The following is a 13,003-nucleotide window of genomic DNA, read 5'->3' as shown; positions in this document are numbered from 1 at the left end:
AACTTCTGACCATATTAGTCAGTAGAAAAAAAAAAGAGGAAATACAAAATACCCAAATCAGGAATGTTTGAAAAAAATGACAAGGTCCTGGTTCTCGTGGATTTCTAGTGGGGGAAACGTGTTACATGGTCATACAAAGAAATATACAGGTATAGATTGGGGTAAACTCTATGAGAAGTCTGCAGGGGAGGGAGAGGCCCATTGGGGTTGGAGAGGGGCACCTCTGCAGAGGTAAGTTAACTTCGACCCCTGCGCTCCACGAGGAGTAACGTCAGCCCCTCCCGGCGTCTTCCCGGCCCCTAGGAGGCAGGTGGCGGCCCCGCCCCGCGCGCCGCGCCCCTCCCCATCTCAGCCGCCCCGGCCCTTCCGCGCAGGCGCGGGATGGTCGCGAGGTGGGGCTAGGCCGGCGGCCGGGCGGGGCAACCGGCGGGCGGGCGGGGCGGGCGCCGAGCGGGACCACACACTAGAGAGGTGCTTTCGGTCAGACCCACAGGCGCCGGTTCTCCGCGATGCCGAGGACAGATCCGGACGCCTCGCCTCTCTGAGTCGGTCTCAGCGCAGAAGGCACAGAGGGAGGCCATGGCGGAGGCCTCCGATCCTGGGCGGCAGGCGTCTGCGGGCGGCGGGAGCCTGGAGGAGGAGGACGAGGAGGACGAGGAGCGGGAGCCGCTGCTGCCGCGGATCGCCTGGGCCCAGCCGCAGAAGGGCGCTCCGGGGGGCGCCGTGAGGCTGGAGAAGGCTGTCGGGGAGGAGGGCGCGGCCTCCCCTAACCAGGCCAGTGACCGGGAACTGCTGCTCCTGCCCAGGGATACGTTTTTCTTCTCTTCCCTGAGTTTGGGGCGCCTGCGGAGCTCGCCCACCAACCTGGACCGGAACCGCCCCGTGGGTTCAGGTGCGATCCGGCTCTTCCCTTCCCCGGCGCCCTCCCAGTGCTCCTGTCGCCGCCGCCGCTCAGCCCCCCATTCAAGCCCCTCCTTGGGTCCCTACCCCCGGCTTCTTTCGCTGTCTCCCGCTGGCCCTTGCCTAGTAGGAAAGGCTCTTCGCCGGGCATCAGGTCCGGCGCACAGGCCGAGGGGTCAGCCGCTGGTCACACCTTGGACACCTCGCCTTTCTCTCCTGCTCCCCCGTTTACTCTCACCTTTTCCAGGGGCTATAGGCTGCTTCACCTGAGGCCTGGGGTTGTCATTAAACACTGATCCTTGAGGCCTCCCCTAAGAGTGAGCCTAAACTTTTGGAATCAGACAGGAAAACTTAACACTGTAAAACGACGTTAAGTTGTTTGCTCAAGTTTGGACTTGAGTTTTGGGTTAAGAACCCTGAACTACCAGGAAAGTTGGTGAATTTTCAAGGTGGTTGACAGCCGAGAGATAGAGAGCAAGAATATCCGGTTGCCACTGGGACACGTTTCAAAAACTTTATAAGTTAAATACTGTTACTGTAACATTAGCCAGAGGGCGCAGAAGCAGTTGAATTTCTGTACCTGCTCTCTCTCTCGCAAAGTTTCCTTTCTTGAGTCATTTCTATTTTTATACTTTAAAAAGAAAAAGAAAAAGAAAAAAAATTTTCACTATTAAGCAGACTGACAGCCTCAGGTGAAAGAGAGGATAATTGAAATGATGTTGAAAGGTATGCGACTGCAGGCATTGATATTTACTGATAAATCGAATTTTTTGCCATGATAAGGCTAATTTGATAGTAAAATAGAATAGGCTTGTAAGAGTCCTAGGTAGAGCTGAGGCAGGCTAGTTTGTAAAATGGCCATGATAACACCTACTTGCTGGTGGTAAGGATGGTTTAAATGACGAGATGTGTGCATTGTGCCTGGAGTTTCATTCCACATGTGAGCTTAAAGAAAAGGCACAGAAAATGTAGTTTTCATTAATGCTGCTTAAGTTTTTCTGGAGTGGTTAGATTTTACATGTCCTGCTATTAGTACACTAATGGGGCTTCTACAATTTAAAGAATTCTGGATAGAGTAGGTTATTCTAGTTGTAGTTGAACTTATGGTCAAATATTCTAGAGTAAATAAATCAGAGCAGCCCAAGGGAAGCAGACTTTAATGAATAAAGCTTTAACAAACCTGTCTAATATACAGATCGGCTAGCTACCATTATGTTAGCTTTTGGATGCATTGACAGTACAACATTTAACATAACAAACAAATATGCATTTGCAATCAAGTCACAAATGGATCCACATTCACGCAGCTACATTGATAATATGGGTATATATTACCTAGAAACCGGTCTGTGAAGTAAATAAGATTTGTGCGGCTAACTTGCCTTTTTCTACCCAAAGTTACCTGTGTAGCTAGATTTTAAAAGAGCCTAAAACCTTGAAAATGCGTTGATTCTATGAAGGTGAGGTTTTGTAAACAAATGATATTAAGGCTAGAGAAAGTAAAAGTGGAGATAGAGTATAATATTTGAATACAAATGGATTATTAAAGAGAATTCCAACCTTTTGAATGCAGTAACTTACTTATATCACAGTTTACAGTTTGCTAAGATCTTTTTTGTATATTTCATTAATTCTCACAATAGCACAGCAAGTTAGTTGTTATTTACCCCCATCCTGAGTGTGAAGACTGAAAATGAATGAAAACTGTAATAACTAGTAGTTGATAGAACTTCAGAGGTAAGTCAAAGTCAAGGTCCAGGAAGTGGAAAAGCCAGACTGAACCTAGTTTTTTCATGTCCTACAGTTTTTCTATTTTGCTGTAGATCCCCAAGTGTTATAAAATAATTGTTAACTTTTGTTTACTTATTATGGAGGTCTTATTTTTAATGGATTTAAAAACAATTTTGAACTGTAAAAACTATTTTTAAAATTTCAAACCATTCTCCTAGAAAGTTCATGATTAATTTAACTAGATGATTAAGTTTAGTTATTTTTTGAGTCCATTAACTTGCTTTGTCCTTTACCATCCAATTTCTATGAAGCCACTTCTCTAGTTCTAAGATATTCCTGCCTTTAGATTAATATTAACATCATTTATGATGCTTAACTATTTTATGTAACAGGAGCTTTATGTACTTTACCCAGTGGAAGAATGTCATATGTCTGTTATCTTTACTTGAACAAGACATGTGACAAAGTCTAGAACCAGCATAAACATAGTGTTGTTGGATCAATGTCAAAAGGATTAGTGGCATTCCTTGTTCCAGTTGTCATTTTAATCAGTGAGTTGAAGACTAGTAAAGATGATAATAGTTAATACCCACAAAACAGTTAGTATGTGCAGAGGGCATAGTTCTGTGTGCTTCACATATATTAATTTATAACGAACCCTATGATGTGAGCACTATTTTTTATTTATTTTCATTTTAAGGAAGCACAGAGGGGTGAAGTGAAGGTCCCAGTTAATATAAACCAGAGGCACTTATCAATTTTGTTGGAGAGGCTGGCAATTAGAGAATGGTGTTAGAATTCACAAAGAGCTTCCAAAGTAAAAGAAAGTGTGTGTTTATAAGCCCTTTAATGATTCATGGTGGCTTATAAATGTACGAACAAAATAAAATCATTTAAAAGTAAGGAAGAAATATAAGAATGGGAAATAAGAGCAATGAAATAAGTAAGATGGGGGCCGGAATAAGAGTACACAAAATTAACATCACACACTCGATACAGGCAGCCCACAAATTTGTTATTTAAGATTACTGAGCAGCCAACTTGAGAGAAACACAATCACTCTGTCCATAAAGTTAAAACAGACTAGTTATTTGAACCAAAACAAAACTGGCAAAGGATAAACTGTCATGCATTCTCTTGGAGAAGAGATTATATGCTCAGTAATATCTTGGTAATAAAAGTGATGACTTTCATAGGAGTGTTTCTTACAACTTCCCTGAAGTTCATTTCAGTAGAAGTAATTCTAGTGGGTGGTGTTACCAGTATTGCTGGGTCTAGATTCAAGATGCTGATAGTCTGGCTTACTTTAGAGGAAGGTATTAGAAGAGTGGATATCCCATGGATCTTGACAATCCTCCAAAGCTGAACTTTTGAAAGGTAGTGAGCAGCAGTGTGTTGGAGATTATTCCTCAACCAATAATTAGAATACACTTATTCTTGTTTTCCATTTATTGCAGAGATCCATCATTCAGCAAATGTTTCAGTGTCTATGGGGTGCCAGTGGAAATTGAGGCCTTGGGGAAACAGTGGTGGCCAGATATCAAATGGATGTCCAGTCACAAGCCTTGTCCCCATGCAACCTTATAACCTAATGAAGGAAAGAGTCAGTTAAAACAAACAGTTCTAACAGAGGATATATGTGCTTGGATGGGGAAAGCCAAGGCTTCCATAGAGCCATACCCTGGATTTAGGGGCCAGGGAAGATTTAGCAGAGGAAGTAGCATCCAATTTGAGACTTGAGGATGAATAGCACTGGAACCCCTGAGAGTTCCAGTTTGGGTCAGATCACCAAACTTGTGAGCCAGCTACTTTTCTTTTTAGAAAATATTCTGGCCAATGGGTAAGATATATTCCCAACCCTTAGGTGAGGAAGAGTTCATTTTGATTTATTTATTTAAAATGAGAGCTTGATAAGTTACCATGCACACTTATATAAAACTAAATATAAGAGGTTATACAAGCGGTTCTCTTAATCCATTTTCAATTTCTGCTTATCAGAGGATCAGCTGTAACCCTTAAGTGTGGTTAAGGGTTTGTTAATAAATAATTCACAAATTTATTGAGGGTTTACCATGTGCCAGGTACAGTTTTAAGCACTTGGCATATATCACAGGACAAAACAAAGCTCTCTGCCCTCCTGGAACATAGATCATTTTGTTATAGCATTGCAAGGTGATCAGATGATGTCAAAGAATGGATAAGAATTAGTCATAGAAAGGAAACTTGGCATATACATCAGAACAGCATGGACAAAGGTTCAAAGGGTGGGCTGGATGCCTTGTGAAAAGTGTGGAGTTTGAATAGGACTGGAACTTGACTAGAAGGCCACTGCTTCTTGGAGGAGTGCCAAAGAGAGTATACAGAGATAGAACTCACATTCTCCTCAGAAAATTTGAATATTTTTTGATACAGGGACAAATAAAAATCTCATAGTTTATTTCTTAAAAGGGAGAAAGTAATTTTAACTGAACAAAATTTAAAGAATATATAGCTAATTAAGCCCTCAGCTATTAAAAATCAAACCAAACAATGACAACAAACCTTCAAACCAAATCTCCATGGCACATTTATCTTGAAGTGGTGTAACTTTTAGGGTGTGTTCTCCAAGTTAAACTCATTGCTAAATACACATTTAGGTAAATAAAATGAAGAAAGTTGTAGAATGTAATTGTGAGTTTTGAATCAGAAAAATTACTAAAAAATAATTACTTTGATTTTTAGAATAGTTGATATATAGGGGTTTTTTTTTGTTTGTTTTTTTTCTGGCAGTAGTTAGGTAGGACCAGTTGTCTTTTAAGTGCCTTTCTGGATTGTGATGGTAAATCCAGACCATTTTCAAAGAATGCCAATTTTCATGTAGGGAGATAATCTCATTTATCCAAAAGAGTTGCTCATTAAAGGGACAAGTTAAAGAAAAAGAGATTGAGAACATCCAGGCTGATTTTTTAGGAATCGTTCTGATCTGATTTTGGTTGAAGCTGAATTATTAAGTATTCAGAGTATGATCCTGGGCTCCGTGAGAGTAACAAAGGCAGGTTCTATGATGAATTCATAAAGCTTAACCCATAAGGCAATTTGATAACATCTAATAGTAATGTCAAAGTCTGCACATAGTTTCCAAAAGAATTGCTCAAGTACAGGATGGGAGAGACCAAAAGGGGTCCAAGAGTTTAGCCATTTCAATATGAATTAGTATGACAGGACTCCTAAACAACGATTGTAATACTAGAGTGCTTCTTATTTTGGTATAGTATAGAGAGATATCTCTATTCTCTGTATTGGGTTGCTTGATTCTGGAGACCATATTTTAAAGTGGCACATTGAAAACTGAAGCATGAAACAGGAGGGCAACTCGGATGCTGAAAAGCCTGAAAATACTTCCATATGAAAGGAGGCAGAGAATAGAGGAGACTTAGGGGAGCATGAAATGACCTTCAGCTATTTGAAGGGCTATCCCTGGGAAGAGAGGAGTAAGTAGACTTTTGTTTTGCTCCAGATGGCAGGTCTAGGACATTGGGTGAAACTGCAGAAACCTATTTCTGAAAAAGAAAGAAGTTTATATTTATTTTCAAACAAACACAAAAAGTATGGAAAAAGGAGTGATCCCTCTTTGAAAGTGTTTAAACATTGGTCCAGAGACCACCTGCTGGTGATGTATTATGGAAAGTACATCAGTACTGTGAGCAAAGTTGAAATAAATAGCTTTTCAAGTTCTTTCTTGTTAAGAGCCCTGATCTAGAAGAAATATCATTTGACTAATGATAATTATTATTGGCATATTCTGCCACACAAATAATACTTCATTTATTCATTTAAATGCTTATGAAGAACCCACTAAATGCCAGTCCCTCTTCCAGGTGCTAGGGATGCACAGTGAACAAGAAAGACAAAGTTTCTCCCTGCATTCTTAAGAATTTTCATGGAATAGATCTGGAAATAGTATATCAATTGTATAGACATGACTAAAGTACTTGGATTATTTATTCTTTTAAGTAGGTTAAATATGCCCAAGGGCCCTTTTTGTAGTATTTTTCTCAGCATAAACTTTTAAAAATTAGTAAATAATTGTTTTATTTATGTCTGAATTAAGGAAAATTTTAAATTAAGGAAAGTTTATAGTTTGAATTTTCATAAGATTGATGTGTAATAGCATTTAAATGCCTTTCAGAGTAAAATGTGAATAATTTTTGGCTTGTCTACCACTTTAAATGATTAATTACCACTTTAAATGATTAACTCTGCAAGTGTTTATTGAATGCCTTTTATGTTCCAGGAACTATAAAAGTTCTGGGTATATAGCAGTGAGAGAATCCTTGTCTTCTTGAAGCTCACAAAATAAATAAGTTATATAATATGTTAGGTGATAAGTGCTAACCAGAAAAATAAAGTGGAGGTTAGGGGAGATTGGGTAGGGTCTTGGAGGCCAATATAAGAACTTAGAGTTTTTCTTCGAGTGAGATGGAGAACCACTGGGCGGCCCTGTGAGTGAAAGTGCTTAGTCCTAACCACTGGACCACCAGGGAATTCCCTGACTTAGGTTTGAAAAGGATTACCATACTTTCACTGTTGAGTGTAGAGAGGAGATCAGTTAGGAGACTCTTGTAACAATCTAGGCTAGAGTTGATAGTGACTTGAATCACATGGAAGGAATGGAGGTGGTAAGAGGTAGTTAGGTTCTGGATATTCATTTAAGGTAGAGCTACACAGCTTGCTGTTGGCTGTGGCGGGGGGGGGGGCGGTGAGGGTGTGAGATCATGGATGATTCCAAGGTTTTTTGCAAGAGCGCCTAGAAGATTTTGCCAGTAACTAACACAGGGAATACTGGGAGTGAAGCAGTTGAGAGGAAATGAAGAATTGAGTTTGAGGCAGTAAAGTTTGAACTGTCTACTAAATATCCAAATAGAGAAGCTGAGTATAATAGTCTGGGGTTCAGGGCAGAAGTCCAGGCTTGAGATATAAATCAGGGAGCCATCAGTGCTGATGAGGGAGAGAAGAGGGCCATGAACTGAACCTGGGCATTCCAAAGTTAAGCGGTCAGGGAGATGAAAATGAGCCCACAAAAGACTGGAAAAGAGGAGCTAATGAAATGGAAGGACAACTTGGAGAAGTGGCGTCTTGGAAGCCAAGTGAAGAAAGTGTTTTCAGGAGGAGGGAGTGACCGACAGGGTGAAACGATGGTGTTGGTCAAGGAAGATCAGCTCTGAGGTTGGATTTAGCAATGTGTATGTCACTATGGACCCTGACAAAAATTATATCGATGGAGTGGTCAGGTCAGAAGCGTGATTGAAAAGGGTTCAAAAGAGAGTGGGAGAAGAAAAATTGGAGATGGTAAATATAATTACAGAGGTCTTCTTCTATAAAAGGGAGCAAAGAAATGAGGGGGTGTCTAGGGGGACTTTGGGGGCTAAGAGAGATTTAAGATGAGAAAAATTACACCATGCTTTGTATGGTGGTGAAAATGATCCAATAGGGAGGGAAATATTGATACAGGAAAGAATTGCAGAAGAAATGTCCTGGAGTAGTCAGGAAGAGATAGGTCTAGTATACAAAGTGGAGGAGTTGATCTTAGAGCTTGGATCATCCATCTATAGTAATAGGCAGGAGGCAGAGGTTGTGAATGGATAGATATGGTGCTGAGGGCTGATGATAGTTTTTTCTGCTTGCTTCTCTTTTCTTCTTGAAATAGGAAGATCATCTGCTGAGAGGAAAGAGGTGTTGGGAATTTGAGGAGAAGGGAGGGTATGAGATAGTTGCCAGAAGAGTGGGAGAGTCTGTGTGTTAGGGGAATCGTCCTAGTTTAGGCCGTTATAATGACATACCCTAGCTGGAGTGGCATAAACAACAGACATTTATTTCTCACAGTTCTGGAGGCTGGGAAGTCCAAGATCAGGGTGCCAGCATGATCAGGTTCTTGCTAAGGGCTCTCTTCTTGGCTCGCAGATGGCAGCCTTCTCACTGTGTCCTCACATGGTCTGATCCCATCATGGGGTCCCCACCCTCATCTAAACCTAATTACCTACCAAAGACCCCACTCCCTGTATGATCACATTAGGGGTTAAGGCTTCGAGTGTTTTGAAGGACACAAGCATTGTGTCTTTAACAGGAATGTAGTATGCTCCCAGGGCAACATGAAGGGTCCACCTGAGGATTGTGGTGATGAATTTAAGGGGAGACACCAGGCATTGTGTTTATCTAGTGAAGTTCAGCTGTCTAGGCATAGGCATAGTCAGCAGACAGTTGGGTTTATCCAGGATTGGGATTTTTCCAGGTAACCATGATGAGGGGTGGGAGGAAGAGAGTGATTTTTTGATGATTAACCATAACTTATGCTGGCCAAGGAGGGAAGTAGGGACACAAAGTGGGTGAAGACCCTTGAACAGTATGTGGTAGATCGGTGCTTTGAACGTCCTAGTGGGATGGAAGAATTTTTGGACTCAAGGTGTCAGAGGGAGTGAACTAGGAAAAATAGAAGATGCCTGAAGTGAAAAGTAGGGGGAGATTGCAGGTATTAGTGATGACAGATCTGAGGTATGACTGCAGTCGGAGGCTGAGGTGGGATGAAGAACAAAAACACTGGGAGGGAGGAGTTCAAGTTAACACAAGGCATTAGTGTGATTATTTCAGTATAGGAGATCTTGTTTTTTACGTGTCATAGCTTGAAGTGGGGTTAGAGAAAAAAAAAAGCATCAAACCAGCCCAAACAATACTTAATTACATTTTTCTGTACCTAAATGTTTTAGTGCTAATAATCTAATCCAGTATTACAGGTCCATATTGTGAGCATTCTCAGAGCTGGTCTTTCTTCTTCTTAGCATTCTATTTAACACTGATTTTTCTTAATGCAATAATTGTTGGTTCTTCAGAGTTGAATACATTCTTGGATGATCCAGAATTTGCTGATGTTATATTGAAAGCAGAGCAAGCAATAGAATTTGGAGTTTATCCAGAAAGAATCTCTCAAGGTTCAAGTGGAAGTTACTTTGTGAAGGATCCTAAGAGGGTGAGAATTTCACAGACCTACTATACATAACAGACATTTTGGAAAACACTAATTTAAATGTGAAGTCATTGTGAGTTTCTGAAAATATTTTCCTAATAAATCTGATTATAACTTCTTTTCAGAAATAAAGGTCAGTTTACTATTAACTAAAGCACTCTACTACTTAAAAATTGAGCTATTCATTTTAAACCATAGTTTTCTGTTTTATTATTGTAATATTTGGTTTCAAGTATTTATTGAATACTCACGTTTAGCTGTAGATTTGTTGGGTTTATATTCACAAGTCCTTACCATACAGTAACCAAGCAGAGTTTTATTTTACCCTCAGAATATTTTTTCCAGCATTATACCAGAGAAGGAGCCTGGGCAGTCTGAAGTTTGAAGGTGTTGGAATGTGACAAAGTGAAATGAACCAAAGTATAATTCTAAGGCAGAAAAGAGAAGTTGATATGGGACTTTGTTCCACTTAGTCTAGAATTTTTCAAAAATCTGTATTATTTCTAAAAGCTTTCTGAATGATGCATAGCCAACAGTTCTCTTTTTCAGGAGGAAAAAAGATTATAATTCCACCCAAATATTTTTTGCAAAGACTGAAGTTATATTTTAAAACATAGTCTTTTTTGAGATTTAAATATATATATGTAGGTAATGTCAATCTCTCTATCTTTATTCCAAGCTTGATTTCTTAATTTGTTCTTGTTGACTTTTTTATTAGTGACTCAGACTTTATTGCATTATAAAACAGTTATATACTTACAGTAAGATTTTTATTTCTTGTCTAAGGATAATTCAGCTTCTAAATTTAATATTAATGTATTTTATCAGACCAGTAATAACGATTATAGTCTTTTAGACATCATGAGCAATTTTTCTTAAGGAGAGAATTTATTTAAAAATTGGTTCATAAAGAAATAACTGAAAAAAGATTTAGGGTAGGAGAATCTGGCAGCATAGATGTCACTATATCCTATCATTTCCTTTGTATCTTAGAGATGACTTTTTGTCATTGGATTTATTCATTTAACAGATGCTTGAATGTCTACTGTGTACCAGGTACACAGTACTTAGGATATAGCCCTAACAGAGAAAGTGCCTGCCCTTTTAGAATACACATCTACTGGGAAAGTAGACAATAAATAAACATAGAATTTGGGTATTTAATAGATATTGAATAATAACACTGTTTGACCTAGGTCAGTTTTCAAACATTTTAAAATCAGTGGAACTCCTTCTTAACTAGGAAGTCCAGTACATAAAATGGGTGAAATCAGTGGATGGGGTCTTAGAGCCCTGCCCTCCCCTCTTCTCTCACCTTCCCTAGAATTTCTCAGAGCACGGTTTGAAAACCATTAGCCCAAAGGATTATTGATTTTAGATTGTTGAATGAGAATGCGTATAAAACTGTTATTGGAATTAAACCTCTTAATAGTTAAGAGTGATGCCCAAATTTGTGGTGAGAAGAAATAGAAAATGATCAGAATGCGTTTTATGGATTATTATCTCTCTATATTAAAAGTCTAATGAAATTTCCACTTTTTTTCCCCTATAGAACATTATTGGTGTATTTAAACCCAAATCGGAAGAGCCCTATGGTCACCTGAATCCAAAATGGACCAAATATGTTCATAAGGTCTGCTGCCCTTGCTGCTTTGGCAGAGGCTGCCTGCTTCCTAATCAGGGATACCTTTCCGAAGCTGGTGCCTCCCTTGTGGATGAAAAGCTTCATCTGGGCATTGTACCAAAAACAAGGGTAAAGCAGAAATTGTTTTTAATCATGTACTTCTAATTTACAGCCCACTTCTCTGTGAACACTTTAGTAATATTTGTAATGACAGAGCCTAAAGTTGAGCCCCTTTTTTGTAATCCAGAGTCACAAATGACTAGTAAATTGATTCTAGTGTAGAGCCACAAAGTATCCAAGGGAATATCTCTTGCTCAGGTGAGCTGAGATGATGCTGACGAAAAGAGGAGAAAGAACTAGCATTTAGAAAGCAGAAAAAAATCTAGAAATTCTTTTGAAGGTAGAGATAACTAATATGCTCAGAAGACTGCTATCTTTTTCTTTCTGACCTTTATACATTTTTACTTGAAGTTCTACTGGAAATGTTCATTCCTAATTCTACATTTCAAGACTATTCTTTCTTCCACTGGCCAATTTTAGCTGCCTCTCTCAGAAAGAAATACATGTGTGCCATTTAACCAACTTTGCCAAATCCCTTAGCCTTTCTATTTTAGATTCTCAGGAGCATTTAGTATAGTGTTAAACTTTGCTAATTTACAGCATTAGAGTGAGTTCCATGGTGTATGTGAATAGAAATACTATAATGCAAATTCTAATAACCTTTTTTCTAAACTGTACGTTTCTAGGTGGTTTGGCTTGTCAGTGAGACATTTAACTACAGTGCAATTGACCGTGCAAAATCTAGAGGCAAAAAGTATGCTTTAGAGAAAGTGCCAAAAGTAGGTAGAAAATTTCATCGGATAGGACTTCCTCCTAAGGTAAGTTACTGCGATGCGCTTTATTTGGGGCGAAGTTCATCACATATTACCTGAGCTCTGTACGCTAGGCACTGTGCTGTGGACTGTGGATATATATTAGTAAAAACGGTTTTCTCATCTTCAAGAGCTTATAGTAACAAGCAGTTTCAACGCAATGTGATAAAGCTGTTGAGGATGGTTAAGTGCAGGGAGCTCAGAGAGGGTAGAGGAGGGATATTTAACCCACTTTGGAGGGCTAGGGAATTTCCAAGAGGAGGCTGCACCTAAGGCTTTATAAAGTAATGGCTGAAAGTGCAGGTGAGAATTAGACCTAGGTTTTATTCCAACCCTCTCCACCAGTTAGCTCTGAGACCTTGGGCAAGTCCCTTAGTCTCCAAGCCCCAGTTTCTGTAAAATGGGGATAATAAAAAACTACCTCTTAGGGTTGTGAGAATAAAATGAAAAAATATATGTCAAGTACTTGGTACAGTACCTGGCACATAGTAAATGATAGTAGCCAAGTTTACTCACTACATACTAGATTTTTTTTTCTTATCAATTTTAAATAAACCTAAGGGATGATTAACAACTAGCTAAGCAAGGGTAGGGAGGGTTAATGGGAAAAACATTCTAGAAAAAGCAGTAGGCTTTATTATTATTTTTTAAATTATATTTAACCTGCAATTTTGTTGTTTTGTTGTTGCTATGCATTTATGTATATAAAAGAATTTGAGTAGAAATGCATGGTTATCCTAACTTGTCTTTAATATTGTACTCCAAGTAAGCAGGAAGTTTTGAAAAAATTTACAAGGCCTGTTACTCCTTGCATATGCTGAAATAGGTGTGACTAAAGAAGGATATTATTTCCGTATTTATGACTACTAGGACTTCATT

General features: G+C 39.3%; 1 protein-coding gene across 1 annotated transcript in view; it reads left to right on the top strand.

The window, feature by feature from the left end:
* Window positions 1-442: 442 nt before the first annotated feature.
* The window catches only part of PI4K2B (phosphatidylinositol 4-kinase type 2 beta), a 31,271-nt gene continuing 18,710 nt past the window's right edge, over window positions 443-13,003 (top strand). The window contains exons 1-4 of the mRNA XM_060082468.1: window positions 443-892; window positions 9,495-9,631; window positions 11,181-11,381; window positions 11,999-12,130. Of these exons, the coding sequence (XP_059938451.1) occupies window positions 580-892; window positions 9,495-9,631; window positions 11,181-11,381; window positions 11,999-12,130 (783 nt within the window). The 5' untranslated portion in view covers window positions 443-579. The remainder of the gene's footprint in view (window positions 893-9,494; window positions 9,632-11,180; window positions 11,382-11,998; window positions 12,131-13,003) is intronic.

Source organism: Mesoplodon densirostris, chromosome 1 (genome assembly GCF_025265405.1).
Source record: "Mesoplodon densirostris isolate mMesDen1 chromosome 1, mMesDen1 primary haplotype, whole genome shotgun sequence".
Taxonomy (NCBI): domain Eukaryota; kingdom Metazoa; phylum Chordata; class Mammalia; order Artiodactyla; family Ziphiidae; genus Mesoplodon; species Mesoplodon densirostris.
This window is presented reverse-complemented; position numbering and strand designations above follow the sequence as displayed.